At 41.0% G+C, this 18,617-nt stretch overlaps 1 protein-coding gene across 1 annotated transcript; it reads left to right on the forward strand.

Annotated features, from left to right (window-relative positions):
* Positions 1–1,943: 1,943 nt before the first annotated feature.
* SFRP4 (secreted frizzled related protein 4) lies at positions 1,944–14,258 on the forward strand. Its single transcript, XM_084896812.1, has 6 exons — positions 1,944–2,644; positions 4,235–4,315; positions 4,415–4,480; positions 6,272–6,470; positions 10,586–10,649; positions 13,274–14,258. Exons 1-6 carry the CDS (start codon positions 2,200–2,202, stop codon positions 13,457–13,459), a joined length of 1,041 nt encoding a protein of 346 aa, XP_084752938.1. The 5' UTR covers positions 1,944–2,199; the 3' UTR covers positions 13,460–14,258.
* The last annotated feature ends 4,359 nt before the right edge of the window (positions 14,259–18,617 follow it).

The raw sequence follows: 18,617 nt of genomic DNA on the forward strand, positions 1-18,617 counted from the left end.
ATAGTGCTGAGCTAGAAAGGTAAGTTCAGTCAGAATTGGCTGCTTTTGAGGTGACTGTGGGATAGACAAGTGGAAACAGCCCAGTGACAGTTGAATAAGCACTTCCAGGGACCAGCCAGGGGAGAGGTCTGGATGGTGAACCCTTGGCTTCTAGGTAGTCACTGACGCCAAAGAGGACATCAGTGGTTCTCCACCCAGAGAGGCCTTGCCCCTCCCCCAGGGGGCAGTTGGCAGCATCTGGAGAGGTTTAGATGGTCAGTCACAGTGGGGTGGGGCTCTATAGCAGTGATTCTCAACCTGTGGATCGAGACCCTAGACCCTAGACCATCAAAAAGCACAAATAATTTACATTACGATTCATAACAGTAGCAAAATTGCAGTGATGAAGTAGCAACGAAAATAATTTTATGGTTGGGGGTTCACCACAACATGAGGAGCTGTATTAAAGGGTCGAGGCAGTAGAAAGCTTGAGAACCACTGCCCTAAATGGAACCAAACTTCTGAGGTAAATCCTGAAATGCATTTGTCTCGTTTATCCTTTAAACTTATGTGTTTAATTCATGTACCCACCCCCCCCCCCAATAAGATAATGCATTTAAAGCACTTGGCACCTTGCCTAGCCCATTGCAAACGCTCAATAAATGTCTGTTGTGCTTTTTGCTCCTTGGGTATTTTAAGTCCTCGGTCCTGATCAGTCAAAACTAAACTGATTTGGTGGTTCTAAGTTTTGGAGAGAAAAATCTGTCTGCCTTAAGTTCAGATTTCCAGTGAAATTATGTATTTTAACATTAACACTCAGAGAACATGTTTGCATTTCTAATGTTGAAAACACACACACACACACACACACACACACACACATACCAGCAAACTTACTGCCTGAAGATCTATGTACCCTTGCAGCAAAATGCCAACCTTTTCTGTGGATAGCTGAGCCAGCAGTTTATTTTATTGATACTACCTTTTCTTAAAAATAAGATAAAAGAGAAAACAAAACTTGCTTTCCATAGTACATAGCTTCTTACTCAACTTAAACAGTTTCCAAACACATCAAACATCAAGATTTTAGGTTGCTGGACTAGAATCACTTGGCATGCAGTGGGAGAGGGAGAGGGGCATGGGAGGGGAGGAGGGCAGGATGGGAGGGATCTATCAGACTGCGGTGTCCATAATTTTCTTTGTTTTCTCCTGGGTTTCTTTCACGTTGGAGAGAGGAATGGGGAGTTAGAAGAAGAAAGGGAGATGTTGGTAGATGGAAGACGTTTCTCAAACTAGAAGATGATATGGAACCCTTAGGCAGTTTTGTGACTGGAGCTGGTAGAGACCAAATGCCATTCTGGAAAAACCGGAGCCCAAACTAGTGTCAATGAGCCACTACAACAACAACAACAAAACAAACTACATTCAGTGTGGGGCGGAGTGGGGGCAGTTTGTTTACAGCCTTTGCCAACAATTACTACTATGCCCTCCCATCCCACACACTGTCAGTCTCCCTACTCAGAGCTTCTCTTACCCCCTACTGGAGGAAGCAAGTATTTTCCAGAATTAACGGCCCCAGATGTCCCTATTTCCCTCCAGCTGCGTACGTGGTGAACCTATAAGGCATAAGGCGCAAAGTTCAGCTTTGACTCCAAAGAGGAGCTGTTTTTTTTCTCTTGAAATCCTCTCCTGCACTCTTTTGGATCCGGTGTCCAAAACGACAGCCAGAGGCTCTTTTTCTTGGTCCGGAGAGAAAGGACTGGCCAGGCCCAAAAGGAGGGGCTTTGGGGGCGATGTCAGATTCCAACCCAGGGCTGCGGCTTAGAGGAGATGATGTCACCGCTTCTGCACCGAGAGGGCTGGGGGTGGAGCGGCGGAGGGCGAGCCCCGCCGCGCCTGCTGCTGCCAAGGGAGCGTTCCCAGCCCACGGCAGGGGGGGTGTCGGGATAAATAGGGTCCCGCCACGGCCATGGCTGGCTGCGCCTGGAGCTGCGGCGTCCGGGACTGGAGCTGGCAGAGCGGGTTCGCGCCCCGGAGGCTGAGGTCCAGCTGCGCTCGGGCTCTGCGCTCCAGAGGGCGGACACCCCCCGGCCAGCCCCAGCGCCCCGCATTGCTATACCGAAGGGAGTTGGGGGTCCTTCCTGCGCCCTCAAGGACTTTCTCCTCCTCGGAGAGGGGAGGGAGGCAGCTAGGGTGGGAGTGGTGGGAAGCCGCGGTGCCATGCTCCTCTCCATGCTGGCCGCGCTGTGCCTGGGGCTGCGCCTGGCGCTGGGCGTGCGCGGCGCCCCGTGCGAGGCGGTGCGCATCCCCATGTGCCGGCACATGCCCTGGAACCTCACGCGGATGCCCAACCACCTGCACCACAGCACGCAGGAGAACGCCGTGCTGGCCATCGAGCAGTACGAGGAGCTGGTGGACGCCAACTGCAGCTCCGTGCTGCGCTTCTTCCTCTGCGCCATGTACGCGCCCATCTGCGCCCTGGAGTTCCTGCACGACCCCATCCGGCCCTGCAAGTCCGTGTGCCGGCGCGCGCGCGACGACTGCGAGCCGCTCATGCAGCGGTACAACCACAGCTGGCCCGAGAGCCTGGCCTGCGACGACCTGCCCGTCTACGACCGCGGCGTGTGCATCTCGCCCGAGGCCATCGTCACCGACCTCCCGGAGGGTGAGGCCGGGAGGAAGGATGGAGGGGGATGAGGAGACACACCCTTGGCTGTCGCGGCCTGGGAGGACTATCTGCAGCACCTGCAGCTTCCCCATCCCACGTCCCAGGGCAGGGCTGGTGACTTAACTTCTAGAAGAGTCTGATTTTTCCATGGGCATTTCAGAGCAGAACACCCTGTCCCATGGGAGGGGTGGGGGGTGGGGGGGGCGAATTTTGCTTGCAAAGGGAGCCGCCCCTGGGGACGGTTTCATTTACAGTAACAACAAAATAGTCACAGGGGCAGAAGTAAAAAGGAAGGTAGGTCTGAAGGTGGGTCTGAGCCAGAGTTAAGCATCTTACACGCATCCTTTAATCTTTTCTAAAAAATATTTTTTGTTTTGTTTTGTTTTTGTTAATCCTCACTAGAGGATATTTTTCCGTTGGTTTTTTGTTTGTTTTGTTTTTTGAGAGAGAGTGGGAGAGAAAGGGAGAGACACAGAGAGAAATATGGATGTGGGAGAGAGACATCAATTGCTTGCCTCCCGGGCCCAGACCGGGGCCAGGGATCAAACCTGCAACCGAGGTATGTGCCCTTGACCAGAATCTTAACCAAACCGGGACTCTTCAGTCCTGTGGGCCAAGGCTCTATCCACTGAGCCAAAGCAGTTAGCGCTCCTCTCATCTTTAAAGCAATCCCACCAGGACTCTCCACTTAATGTAAGCTCTTGAAAGCTCTTTCTGAAGAAGCATTTCTTTCCAAGCGCCACTCCCTGAAAACGCCTTTCCAGGGATCACTCCCACCAGTAGTGCACTTGTCACTTCAGTCACCCTGGGAAGTAGTGGTGTCTGTCTAATGATCTTTCATCACCAGCTGACATGTGTGGCATCTGAGTTCACTGGGTCTCATTTTCCACGCCCGTCTTCTGTCTTGGTCTTTTTGCTGTTTTCCTAGGAAGAAGAAGAAGCAGGTTTCAATCCACTTGTTGAAGTAAAACCTAAGGATATTTTTGCATTCTTCTTACCCCTGACCTAGCTTGCCGCACCTTCAAAGAGATTATGTTTTCGTGTCTCAGGTTATGCATACCCCTCAGAGCACTGACCAAAATAGGAAGGAAGGGAAGTAAAGTGAAAGGGAGAAATCAAAACTCCTCTCTAATTCTGCTTAAGGAAAAACTACTTTTTTTGCTTACATTATATAAGTGACAGAGGGTGATGCTTGTTTTTGGATGATGCAGCGATAGACTATTTCTGCACTGGGGATTTGGAAATACTTGGGCTATTTTGTTTAGTATAAGCTGATCAACACTTTAAAATGGATTTGAAAAGGAATGGCATGATTTGTCCGGGTTGGCTGTATGTATCAGAAAGCTAAATGGATGTGTGTTCACATCAATTTGTGCTGGATAAGGCAGTCTCACCGGAAAGTCTTTCCTAAACCCAGGGATGTCTATGTGAAAGGAATAGTCCACAATTGCATGCCATTTTTACTAGTTAGTGTTTGTGTGTGGGGGGATGCTACATTAGTTTATGTCTCTAGATGGTTCCTTGTTCCAGCTGGGCGGACAGACCAAAACCACTGACCGCACCCATGTGACCCTGTGTGTGTTTCAGACGCAAAGTGGGTAGATATCACACCAGACATGATGGTACAGGAAAGGCCTCTTGACGTCGACTGTAAACGCCTAAGCCCCGGTGAGTTCTCTGTCCTCAAGACTCGGCTTTTTTTCTCTCCCCAGAATGACTTCTCTGAATCCTCTTCCAACATGTTTGTGTCTCTCTTGCCTTCTTTAGACCGGTGCAAGTGCAAAAAAGTGAAGCCAACTCTGGCAACATATCTGAGCAAAAACTACAGTTACGGTAAGTCATCTAATGAGAGCATTCACTTTGCAATTTGGCACCTTCTAAAGCCAGGTCTGCTGGCCATAAAGTAAAGAAGAGGTTTGGTGATTTTTCTAGTTAACTGTATGAGTCTCAAATGGTATCATAACAACCATAAAACTTCTTGCTTTTCTGGGGAAATCAAATAAATACAAAGTCAATGACTCAGAGGAAAACAGGGATGTGGCTCCGTTTGCAAGTTTGACATCATGATCCTATTTGTCTTGGTGAGAAGTCCTCCCCAGCTGGGACGGCACACTTCACTTGTTCTTTTCGTAAGATTTCATTGCTGCACGGAGGGTGGGTGAGTGATCCATGGATTTGATTATCTGAAGCCCGTAGGCCCAATAATTAAGATCTACTCATGTATCTTATAAGTAGCTATGAATATTGAACATCTTAAAGAAGTTGTAGGAATAGGTTAATCCCAGGACTCCGTTGCTGTAAATATTGACATAGCTCAAATGCCCTCTTCTCTCTTATTTGAAAAAACACACACAACATTTTCTTCAAGGAATAAGTCAATAATTCTATTTTGAATGTTTTAAGTCAACTTAATTCTACTATCATCACTTGAAAGTAAATTCAATTTAATTTTTTTTAAATATCTATTTGGGCAATTTAATGTTTCTTTAGGTTTCTTGAATTATTTCTGCTGAAATAACAAAAACTGTTTTAGGAGAAATTATTCATTTTAATTGCTAAGTTTGTTTTTCAACTGATATTGTATATCATAAGAATATATACACACATAAAAGAAAGAAGATAATTGCAACATAAAAGTGTGAAAAAAGAACCCTTTTATAAGTTGTCAGATTTGAGAATCATATATATCTAATGTGGGTAATTCAACTAAAAATATACACTTCCTTTTTTAGTAGGTTTTATTTAAAACCTGTTCTATGTAGATAAAGTCTTAATATGATCTACTTAGTCTGTCAGCTGAGTTTTACTCTCATGTCTATTCTCTCATGCTATGCTACTTTGATGATGAAACCATTTCTATTTTAATCCTTTGGCTTCTTCATAAACTAGCTTTCTCAGATGAACTCCAAAGCAGGTCCACAGTAATAAAGTGTGACCAGACACAGTAACCTAAACAACCATCTGTAATAACAGTTCTACCTCTACTCAACTCAGACCTAGCTTTGATAGCATAGGAAGTTAAAGGATTGAAAGCAGTGATCTTCAGAGAATCCTGCCAGTCTAAAATCTTAGACAGAGGAAGTTCAAGCCTCAGATGGGATATTAAACCATGCAAACTTTAAAATGGCTTCTGATTCAAAGAATATATGAGCCTCACTTCAGATCATCACAAGGCAGAGTATAAACAAATATTTGCTTATATGAAATTTTTTATTGACTAAATTTTCTGATATATTTTTGACAAAAAATACCCCACACACCTAATTTTACAATATAACTATAGAAATGTAGGGCTGAGAAAGATCTACAGAATTCTCTGATGAAACCCTATTTATAGCCCAAAGAGCAATCACTGACCCAAAGGCAGAACCCAGATTAAGCCTGCTTGTCAATTTACTTTTACATTTTGAGCATGATTCAGAACTTTTCAGACAATGTTGACAATATGGGAGGCCTTATATTTAGCATGTGATTGTGGGCTTTTTGTCTGCATTTGGGCAACTTGGACATGACCATAATTACAGGAGTGACTCTTTAAGAGAAGCTCAGGAGTTGGCATGAATACAGCATTTCTATTTTTCTCCAAAGGCTTCAGCAACACTTATATCAATTTTTAAATTGCAGTCATCCATGCCAAGATAAAAGCTGTCCAGAGAAGTGGCTGTAATGAAGTAACGACAGTGGTGGATGTGAAAGAGATCTTCAAGTCCTCATCACCCATCCCTCGAACTCAAGTCCCACTCATTACGAATTCTTCCTGCCAGTGTCCTCACATCCTGCCCCATCAAGATGTTCTCATCATGTGTTATGAGTGGCGTTCACGGTAGGCACAGAGGGGCAGAAGAAACTGCAAATGGCTTAAGTAAACATGAGTCACATTTAGTAGGTTAAAAAAAAAAAGGCACCAGTCTTCTAAAAAAGCAATATTAATAGAATCTTCCTTGGGATATTACGTAACTACGAGAGGCCTAATGCATGAAATTCGTGCAAGAGTAGGCCTTCCTTCTCCTGGCTGCTGGCACCGGCTAGCCTCTGGCACCCGGGCTTTCCTCACAGCCCTGGTTGCATCCGGAAGGTCATCCAGAAGGATGTCCGCAATGACATCCGGTCTAAATAGTATATTATGCTTTTATTATAATAAAGTAATTCTTCATAGAATTAGGGAAAAATAAAAATATAAGTATTTGAATAGGATCTTTAAAATCAATATCATAATTCATTAAATAATTTCAAAAATCTAAAGGCAGATAACTTACTTTGGGTAAAACCAATTCATTTCAGCCTGGTTGATGTGGTATGAACCAGGAGGTCAGGGTTTGATTCCTGGTCAGAGCACATGCCCAGGTTGCAGGCTTGATCCCCACTAGGGGCATGCAGGAGGCATCCTATTAATGATTCTCTTTTATCGTTGACGTTTCTATCTTTCTGTCCCTCTCCCTTTCTCTCTGAAATAAAAAAAAAATACATTTAAAAAAATAAAATGCTTTAAAAAAGAAATTCATTTCAAGTCACTCAAATCAATCTTACTATGGCAAATACTGAATGTTTTAAAGTCTCTTTAATAACTTACAGATCAAATAAAGATGGCCATTTGAGACTACAGTTCCACACTTTTCCCTTATATACACTTAGTTTACAATTTGTGGTGCAGTATTACACACACAGATACACACACACACACACACACACACACTCATATCTCCAGCTGGAAGTGTGTCTCCCCTAATCTCTTTCCTTAGCGACTTTTTGTGTATTAGTATATTCCTTATAACATAAAAGTCAAACACTTCAGCACAGATTTCAGGATGAGCCCCAAACTTGCTGCAATATACTTCTCCAGCAAAATTATTCATTTTTATATAACAAGTCTTCCCCGTGAGTCTCTGCCATTAATGCTTATCTGTTTATTTCTTCTAGACACAGCTCAAGACTCTACTTCTTAAAAAACAAAAACAAAAACAAAAACAAAAAAAACTCTTGAATTTGATCTCACTTGAAAACTTTCTTGTTCTGTACTCTATCAGTACTTGGATACCCTCCTCACAAAGCTGTTCTACTTATATCTTGCCTCTCTAAAGAAGCTGAATGAGTGAATGCTGAATGAATGTTTCTAGGCTTACCTCTTGCGTGGTGTTTGTATTTGCTACAGTATTAGGTGCAGCTCTGGGGATGTACCATGTTACTAGTCATTAAATTCTATTTAGATATACGAATGAGTTATTAGTTAATTAGATAAGAGTTTTCATGTCAGCTTTCTCAAGTTACTTTGTAAATTTAATGCAATTCTGATCAAAATCCGAGTAAAAATTTTGTGACAATTGGAATTTATGTATTCACAAATAATGCTAATGATCATTTGGAAGAGTGAACTACTAAGGGCATGTTATTTTGAAAATAAGAGGGAGGAGAGGAAATCTGATTAATGAGACATTCAAATTGATAGAATGCTACATGTCAAAATCATGTGGTATAAGAGTCGACATAAAGATAAATAGATAAATTGCCGAAACCGGTTTGGCTCAGTGGTAGAGTGTCGGTCTGCGGACTGAAAGGTCCCAGGTTCGATTCTGGTCAAGGGCATGTACATTGGTTGCGGGCACATCCCTGATAGGGGGTGTGCAAGAGGCAGCTGGTCGATGTTTCTCTCTCATCGATGTTTCTAGCTCTCTATCCCTCTCTCCTCCTCTCTGTAAAAAATCAATAAAATATATTTTTTTAAAAAGATAAATAGATAAATAAAGCAGAGGAAATAGATTCTAATGCATAAAATAACCCATTATGTAAGAAATATGGCAAGTCAATAAGAAATAAAAATATTTAGTGAAAGTTGCAAATATTTTTATTTGGAAAATAGTACATATGTTCACTTCATAATCTACGCTAAAGTATATTTCAAATGGATTAAAGAGATACATTTTTTACATTATCTTTACAGTTGAATATTACAGATGTCCCCTTTGTCCTCCCCTTGACTCCCTCCACCCTTCTTCCACTCCCACACCAGGCCTTCACAGCACTACTTTCTGTGGCTATGAGATATGCATATATGCATATAGGTTCTTTGGTTAATCTCTTTCCTCACCCCCGCCCCTTCCCTCTGAGATTCATCAGTCCATTCCATGCTTCCACATTTCTAGCTCTATTTTGTTTGTCATTTTATTTTATTCATTAGTTTCCATATATAAGTGAGATCATGTGATATTTGTCTTTCTCTAACTGGCTTATTTTACTTAGCATAATACTCTTCAAGTCCCTCCATGCTGTCCCAAAGGGTAAGAGCTCCTTCTCTTGTAGAGCTGCATAATATTCCATTGTATAAATGTACTCACCTTTTTTTATCCACTCATCTACTATTGGACACTTTGGTTATTTCCATAACTTAGCTTTTGTAAATAGTGCTGCTGTGAACATAGGGATGCATACATTATTTCTGATTAGTGTTTCAGGATTCTTAGGATATATTCCTACAAGTGGGATCACTGCATCAAATGAGTTTCATTTTTATCTTTTTGTGGAAACTCCATACTGTTTTCCAAAATGGCCTCACCAGTCTGCATTCCCACCAACAGTGTATTTTAAAAACTTAAAAAGGATAAAATTAAATAAATAAATGTATGCTATTTGAATGGCAAAATACTTTGTAAACATAAAAGTAATGTAGAAAAATTACAAGGAATCATGTCAGTACACATATTTGACCACATACTAACATGTACATAAAAATCACAAATAAAAAGGCAAGTAAAAATTGAGAAAATACAACAGGTATGAAAATGGAATAGTAACCTTACTCTCTAAAGAGTTCATAAAATATTTCAACAGTAAGCCTGCAACATAGACATATATGTACCTAAATCTATAGAGACAAGATCCAGAAGAAATACAAAGAGTAAAAACATATTTTAAAAATGATTTCCTTAATTCTCCAATCCAAATAAAACAAGATTCAGTATTTACATAATCTTAATGTTAGTAAATTGAATGAAAGTTTAATCATTTTGACAACAATTTGGCACTATGCATTGTAAAAACACACACATACACACACACACACACACACATATATATATATAGAGAGAGAGAGGGAGAGAGAAATAGAATATATTATAGATACTTATAGTTGTGATATTACTTGGTTATTAAAATTATATTTTTGAATTCTAATTATATCACAAAATGCATACAGGGTGGGGCAAAATAATTTACAGTTGTTCGTATGGAAAATAATACAATAATTAATAAATAATTATACAATAATAATCTGTTTTGCATACTCACAACTGTAAACCTATTTTGCCCCACCCTATCCTATATAATAACAGCTAAGTGTCTGGTCATCTAGTCGGCCATTCAACCAACCAAAGAATAATATGCTAATGATATGCTAAGGTAGCTCAACCACTAACTATGACGTGCACTGACCACCAGTAGGTTAGCTTGCTTCTGAGATCCAGCCAATCAGGACTGAGCAAGATAGGCCAGACACACCCTCAAGCCCTCCTGCAGCCCCTCCCTGGCTGGCCAGCCTCCCTCATCCCTTCCTGGCCCTGATTGTGCACAGGTGGGATCCCTTGACCTAGACTGTGCCCTTTCTCAATCCCGGACCCCTTGGGGATGTTGGAGAGCTGGTTTTGGCCTCATCCTGCAGGTCAGGCCGAGGGATCCCACTGGTGCACAAATTTGAGAATTGGGCTTCTAGCATAATATAATGATTAAATATACTATATGATATAAATATACTGTGTGCTCTAAAATATATATATATATATATATATATATATATATATATATATATATATATATATATGGAATGAAAAAAATCAACAAAATATAAATGGTGGATTGTGAGGTTATTGAAGAACATTTTTTAAATTTTTTGTATTTTTAAACTATTTCATAAAAAGAAATTGCTTAGTAAGATAAATTACTCTTTTTCAGGATGATGCTTCTTGAAAATTGTTTAGTTGAAAAATGGAGAGACCAGCTTAGTAAAAGATCCATAGTAAGTATAATTAACAATATTAGGAATATGAATTTAAGTGTATGTAAAGGAAATCTGTAGAATTTAGGGGTTCTTCCCATTCTTTTGGATAGGTATTTATCACTTGGACTTTTTATCATAAATCTCTCTTCTACTTCAAAGACAATTTGGTTGCATCCAATACTGACCTACTGGTTATTTTCAAATTAAATGAATTTTTTTGTTTCTTTATTGTATTACATGTAATTGCTTTAGCAAACAGTCAGGTACTTGAGCATAGTTTATATCCAGAGGGATTAAAGCAGACATATACATGTAGAGGTGTGATAGGATGAGTTCTAAAACTCATCCTATCACAATACAAAGCATAATATTTTTCCTTGTGCTTAATTATTTTGTATTTTGTACTATTTGTGATTTTAGTGGTAATGCCATAGAAATATTGGTAATTCAATTAGAAGAGGTAATTTTTTGCCCAGACTAGAACTAAAGTCATACTAGAACCTAATAAATAAGGTCTTTGAGCCTGGCCAGTGTTGCTCAAGGGTTATTTGTTGACCTATGAACCAGGAGGTCACAGTTCAATTTATAGTCAGGGCACTTGCCTGGGTTGTGGGTTTGATCCCCATTAGGGGTGGTGCAGGAGGCAGCAGATCAATTATTCTCTTTCATCATTGATGTTTCTATCTCTCCCTTCCTATCTGAAATCAATAAAAATATATTTTTTAAAAAGAAATAAGGTCTTTGGTTTGAAATTTTTAAACTATATGTTCTCCTGAAATATGTCTAGATGTATTCAGGGAAATTTGTGTTTTAAGGTTCACAAAGGTATTGCAACTGCTTATGATTTCCTTGTTTCCATTAATAAAATACTTGATTAAGGGGAGAGTGATATTAATACTAACTTATGTAACACAGCCTCTTCTACTCAGTGCATTTCTGACTAAAAGAACCAAACACCACTGTTATATATGAGCTAAAATCTCATTAATTGCTCAGGAGTAAGCCTGAGTGTTACTGGACAGAAAATTATGGAAGAATTAGTTATCTGGTTTCCAAGAGTACAGTAGATTAGAACCACCAATGTAGAAGGTAAGTCCAACATGAGGACCTGAAGGAGAAAAAAATCTTTCAAGAATCAGCTGTTTGGACCATTTACTTTTGTAACAAACACTAGAAGCCAGGTGCATGAAATTTGTGCATGGGGGTGCAGGGTTGGAGGGGGGAATGTGTCCCTCAGCCTAACCTGCACCCTCTCCAATCTGGGATTCCTCAAGAGATGTCTGACTGCCCATTGAGGCCCTATCCCACCTAAATGGGCAGTCAGACATCCCTCTCACAATCCAGAACTGCTGGCTCCCAACTGCTCACCTGCCTGCCTTCCTGATTGCCTCTAACTGCTTCTGCCTGCCAGCCTGATCACCTCCTAACCACTCCCTTGCAAGCCTGATTGATGCTTAACTGCTCCCCTGCCAGCTTGATTGCCCCTAACTGCCCTCTTCTGTAGGCCCAGTCACTCCTAACTGCTTTTCTGCAGGTCTGGGTCTCCACCAACTGCCCTTCCCTGGAGGCCTGGTTGCCCCTAACTTGCAGACCTGTTCCCTCCCAACTGTTATCCCCTGCTGGTCATCTTGTGGCAGCCATTTTGTGTCCACATGGGGCAGCCATCTTTGACCACATGGGGGCAGCCATCTTGCTTGTTGGAGTGATGGTCAATTTGTATATTACTCTTTTATTAGATAGGCTTACAATACACTTCCGTAAGAATTTGAAAATACCAACATATAATAGCAACATACAGTAAAGAGTTTACTATTTTAGAACACCTTAGGAGGGTGTTCACTTCATTGCAATTCTTGTGCTTAGGAGAATGCCTGCCTATGGTGGTGCTCAAACTCTTGGCTGATTGAAATATATTCTAACAAAGTTGCAACATGTGTGTTAAAATAGAAAGCAATGTCAATTTAAGCGGCCTCACTTTTTCATTATTTTTCTTTATGCCACTGTTGAAATAAATAGTATTTATTTATATTAAAAGTAGTAAGTCCTTTTCTATAAAGGAAACTTGATGGTTCAGAATGACACATTTATCTCTGGCTAGCTAACACTGAGGGGGATTGCTAGATGTAGGTGGTGCTTCTGTCTTCTATTGGATAGAAGAGAATTAAGTGAACCCACAAGTGAACCCATAACCCCTGATTGCTGGTTAGGCTGGATACATTTCTGCTCTTAGCCAGGGCTGCCATTTTTAGAAAGTTTGGCTGTGCAGGAATGTTGCCTTAGAGGGCCTTGGGCTCTGGAGAGAGACTGGTGAACTTGAATCCTAGCTCTGACATTTATCAACTGTGTGGCCTTCTGCAAATAACCTGGGTGTGTGGAATCCTGGTCATGACAATGGTGCCCACCTAGAAGGGCTGTTGAAATGAATGCATGTCCAAACTTCATCACAAGTGTCTGGTACACAATAAGCGCTCAACAATGAGGGTAGCTATTGTAACAATTGTCGTGATTAGTATGTAACAGTGGGAGGGAGGGAGGGAGGGAGGGAGGGAGGGAGGAAGGACATGTCATTAGTTCTGATATTAGTGGAGTAGCATAAAGGGGTGAGATGTACTTGACAGTCATGTTTACCAATTACCTCCCAGCAGTGGGAAGAGAGGCTGCAGGAACAGCAGAGATCCATCCAGGACAAAAAGCGAACAGCCGGGCGCACCAGTCGCAGTCATCCTCCGAAGCCGAAGGGAAAGCCACCTGCTCCCAGGCCAGCCAGCCCCAGGAAGAACATTAAAGCGAGGAGCGCTCCAAGGAGAACAAACTCGAAACGAGCGTGAGCTAACTGCTTTCCCAAACGGAGACTTCCTCTCAGGATGAGGCCCGGCATTGCCCAGACAGCCCGTGGAAGGCCACACACCCCGCGTCTCAACGGTGAAGGTACTCTTCCTAGGCACATCTTGCAGCATTCTTCTTCGTGATATGCTTCAGTTTTTCTTTTTACACCACTGCAAGCGTGGTGGTAGGTGTGCCCTATGGTATGGAAGGTCTATGAAAGCTGCTCACAAAGAAAGCGTGTCATGTTCAGAACAGCCTGTGTGCATATTCTATGAGAGGTCCAGGTAGGGAAATATGCTTTTGTTTTTTCATGTGACCTACTAGGTGCATTGTAAAATAAATGCCATATTGAAAAAAAAAAAAAAGGGCATCTAATTTTTTTTTTTACAGTATGTTTTATTTCATTTTGACTTCTGTTGTAAGAATCTTAGCAATTTTTTTAAATGTGATTGAAAATAAAAGAGGAATGAATGTTTAAAAGATCTTTATTGTTTGTGGAAGAATTTTTGTAATAAAAGGGGAATTTTAAACAATCTAGAAAAGTAGGATATGGAAAAATGTAATGAGTATTTTTATATGTGTGGTGTTGTTTTTCGTGTGTGTGTGGGGGGGGTTTTTGTTTTTTGTTTTTTACAAAGAAGTCTTTCTCCTCTGTGGTTAGCTATAAACTCTAGAAAATAAAATAACAACGATGATGAGTAAATAAAAAGGAAAGGTGGGCAAACAATGTCTGGGTCCTTGTTCTCTGGTTACCATGCCATGGTGGGGGGGGCAGGTTCTGGTTTTACATTCATGCTTCTCATCCATAATTTAAGTAGCACCAGAAACAGAGTTTCTTTCTGAGGTACCAGCTAGCCAACCCCAAATATTTTACCTGTGGGTATGGTACTTGTCTCCCTTCCCAGGACATCCTAGGCTTTCTGAGGCCAAGTCTCTTGCAGATGTTTACAAGGGCCTTGGGCCTGAGGTGGGAGGGTCAGGATCCAAAGCTTTGGGTTGCCAGCCTGCCAAGAGACTGCTGCCACACACCAATTCCACACCTGGAAAAGGCCACTTGTCCATCCACTCCTCAGGAACGTAAAAGAACAACCTGATTCAGCTTAAGAGTTCAATCTCCTCTAAAGGATGTGCCATGGTCCCCGGTTTTCAGAAGAAGGGATAAGGTGCACGTTGCAGTCACACAATACAATTAAAGAAATTGTTTTGTTTCATACCTGAAGCCATGGGGACACAGGAGTGAGGTGTGTGGGTAAGCCAGGGGAGAGTGGAAGGATAGGACAGGCACTCATCTCCTCCTGAGCGTGTGACTGTGCCTGCACCGCTGCCCCAGGGCAACGGAATTAAAGGAATCCAATAGATGGGCCCACAAAAGGGTAGTGTTTCTGCTGCATAGAAGATACTACAAAAATAAGAGAGATAAATTTAAGCTACATAGACATGCAAACATGAAAACTGTTTCATTGATTATGTGTTAATCTATGTATCAGAGAAGCAGACATCAAAAGGGAATTAAACTACATGTGAAAGGATTCTATTAGAGAAAACACTGAAAGAGAATAGGCAGGAGCTGAGTTGGAAAGAGGAAAGGAAGCATTTCAGATTGCCTCGATATTAAAGATGGTTTGGCAAGTCTATTGGGAACATCTTCATCTCCTATGATGGCTCTGCCTTTGTATCCTACTTCTCTGTCATTGACTGGGACAGGGACAGCCTGGTCTTGATGCAAAGTAGCAATAGATTTCAGACTGTGGTGTCCGGATACTTGGATAATTATGGCCCCTGTGTTAGACTCACAACCTCATGGCCATCACAGTATGACAGTGATAAAAATATTGAGATTTTGCCACTACATTTCCAGCAAAATCTATAAAGTGGTTGAGTTAGGCAACAAAATGCCTCCATCAACTTTTGTAATTGTCATCAATACACTATTTAAATCCCTAAACCTCAAAAACTTTTATGTCTCTTATATTTTACTAGAGGCCTGGTGCACAAAATTCCTGCTTGGGGGCGGGGTGTCCCTCAGCAGGCCTGCACTCTCTCCAATCCCGGACATCTCTCTCACAATCTGGATCACAACCATTGGATCCTAATTACTCACCTGCCTGCTTGCCTGATCGCTCCTAACTGCCTCTGCCTGCCAGCCTGATTGCCCCTAACTGCTCTTCCCTGCCAGACTGATCACCCCTAACCACCTCTGCCACCATGGTTTTTTCCAGAAGGACATCTGGAAGATGTCTGGTCTAATTAGCATATTATCTTTTTATTAGTATAGATTTCAAATTTATTGAAGAGAAAATGTGTTGAATATTACTACAGATTTTACATATTTATTCTATCGAAGAAAGTTTTCTTTATACTAGAATGCAAAAAAAAATTTTTTAAAAATCCACAAATATTTTAGAGGTGTTTAATGGCAATAAGAAATACTATGATGCCAAAACCGGTTTGGCTCAGCGGTAGAGCGTTGGTCTGCGGACTGAAAGGTCCCAGGTTCGATTCCGGCCAGAGGCATGTACATTGGTTGCGGGCACATCCCCAATAGAAGGTGTGCAAGAGGCAGCTGGTCGATGTTTCTCTCTCATCGATGTTTCTAGCTCTCTATCTCTCTCCCTTCCTCTCTGTAAGAAAATCAATAAAATATATAAAAAAAAAAAGAAAGAAAGAAAGAAAGAAAGAAAGAAAGAAAGAAAGAAAGAAAGAAAGAAAAAAAGAAAGAAAGAAAGAAAGAAAGAAATACTATGATGTGGCCGAAACCGGTTTGGCTCAGTGATAGAGCGTCGGTCTGCGAACTGAAAGGTCCCAGGTTCAATTCCGGTCAAGGGCATGTACATTGGTTGCGGGCACATCCCCGGTAGGGGTGTGCAAGAGACAGCTGGTTGATGTTTCTCTCTCATTGATGTTTCTAGCTCTATCCCTCTCTCCTCCTCTCTGTAAAAAATCAATAAAATATATTAAAAAAAAAAAAAGAAAGAAATACTATGATGTGTAAGTTTGCCTTTACCTGTTCAGGTAACATAAACATAAACCCAATATACCTAGCTGCAATATTTCTATGAGAATAGTTTTATAATCCAATAATGCTAATATATGTAGTTGCAACATCTAGGTGAGAGCCATTTTATAATTAGAAGTTTGGATCACATTGGTGATATACTTTGAGAGGGAAAAGATCATACTTTATTAACAATAAAATTTAGCTGACAGCAGACTCACAACCAGAGGGCTGAAACCAAATCTCACAAACTTGTAACAACACGAATAATACAATGCGGTATAAAGAACTGACATTAAGCAAAACATGCCATTATGAATAAAATTCCATGATGGTAGTGAGAAATATCTAAAATACTGTTGTTGAATCTTATGGATGGCTTTTTTTCTTCTTCTTCAATTTTCAGTCCTCTAAAATTTTCAAACATTTCTTATGTCATTGAAATGTTTTAGCAGCTGAATAACATGTGGAAAATGGCCCAGTAAAGTTTATTTCTTTATTAAAAGCATTTCAATAACTGGCTGCGAGGTTCATCCAAGGGTGAACCAGTTGAGACGCAGTTCAGGAAACGATCCGAATCAGGGGTCCTTCCAGGGAAAAGAAAGGGCATCAAGAGAGCCCAAAAAGAGGACCACAGAATAGGTCATAGCCTGTTTTAGGAAATGTTTCCATTTTCTACAGAGCATCCGCTACAGGGAACAGGATCCAGAGAGGGAATTGTATGAGTATCAAATCAGGAATGCTTCGGGTGCCCTATCTTGGAAAGACACCAGAGGGGCTTAGTGGGGCACTCAAAGACACTGGTTTCAGAGTCAAGGCGCATGTCTAAGCCTGTACTACATAATGGTGACTGTTCTGAATGGTGAAATTCATGAAGACACAGCTCTGCTTGGCTGTTGAGATTGAAGTGCTTCCCTCACAGGCATACCATTGGCCTACCTTCTGAGCTACTCCTTGTATTTGGACCCATCTCCTCACTAGTAGATGCTTCTCGTCATTCTTACAAAACTCATCTCAGAGCTCTCCTGTGTGCCCACTGATACTGCAGTCCTCAATTACCTCAGTGACAGTAGTCCAAAACACGTGTGGTTTTTCTACCTAAAGTCCAGCTGAGATTCAAAATCGGCCCCTTTAGCTGGAGCCCTGACAATTTCTAGCCTTTTCTAACCTTTCTCCCAGGGCCAGGAGATATTTCCAGGTATGATTAATCCCAGCCCTCATAGGCCTGCCTCATGTTGTAGTGTCCCACCCATTAAATTCAATACCCTTAAGACCAACATCAACAAAAACTCAAGTGTAATTAACTATATCTCTTTGATTATTAATTATTAGATTTCTACTAGTTACCTCAAGACCAATTCTATAATCTAAAAGAAATAACCTTTCTCAATATCTTGCTTATAAAATCTTTGAACAGACTGTACACATATATAGACAACTGAGTAAAGCCTGCCATCTGCTGGTGAGGTATATTATTAATTTTTAGAGAGCTTATTGTTTTAACACTTGAAGTTCTGGACCAGTGTACCAAAAACACAATTATATTATGGATACCCAAACTCTCTCAAGCATATAAACAGCAGATGAGGGTATTTGATTTGAAGGAGTACAGAATGTGAAGTAAGTGAAAAAAGGTGAAGATTTTCACAATGCTTACTCCTCTGCATAATCCAAAGAAAGTTGATCGTTCATTTACCCTAGTTTTTTTGTAAAAATGCTTTCTGAAGAAAATGCAATTTTAAAAATTTGAGAAACATCCTTACTGATAATTCACTTGACTAGATTTTGTACATTTTATAATACAATGTATTTCCAAAATTTTTCATCACCCTACTAAAAAACTCTTTACCAATTAAGCAATAACTCCCAATGTCTCCCTTCTCCCACATCTACCTCCCTCTACTATACTTCCCGTTCCTATGTATTTGCCTATTCTAGTACCTCGTATGAAAGGAATCATACAATATTTGTCCTTTGCGTCTAGATTATTTCATTTAGCATATTTCAAGATGCATTCATTTTGTAGCATGTATCAATACTTTATTCACTTTCATGGCTAAATAATAGGCCATTGTGTATATGTATATTCCATATTTGTTCATCCATTCTTCTGTCGATGAGCACTGGGGCGTTCTACCTTTCGGATATTATGCATAATGCTGCTG

The sequence above is a fragment of the Pipistrellus hanaki genome (genome assembly GCF_964339955.1).
Source record: "Pipistrellus hanaki genome assembly, chromosome: 10".
NCBI classification, from domain to species: Eukaryota; Metazoa; Chordata; class Mammalia; order Chiroptera; family Vespertilionidae; genus Pipistrellus; species Pipistrellus hanaki.

Bases quoted from the DNA above. Each gene is read 5' to 3' on its own strand.
- SFRP4 (XM_084896812.1), top strand. From the start codon at position 2,200: ATGCTCCTCTCCATGCTGGCCGCGCTGTGCCTGGGGCTGCGCCTGGCG. The intron at 4,316-4,414 runs GTGAGTTCTCTG...TGCCTTCTTTAG, and splicing joins CTGTAAACGCCTAAGCCCCG to ACCGGTGCAAGTGCAAAAAA. The intron at 6,471-10,585 runs GTAGGCACAGAG...ACTCTTTTTCAG, and splicing joins TGTTATGAGTGGCGTTCACG to GATGATGCTTCTTGAAAATT.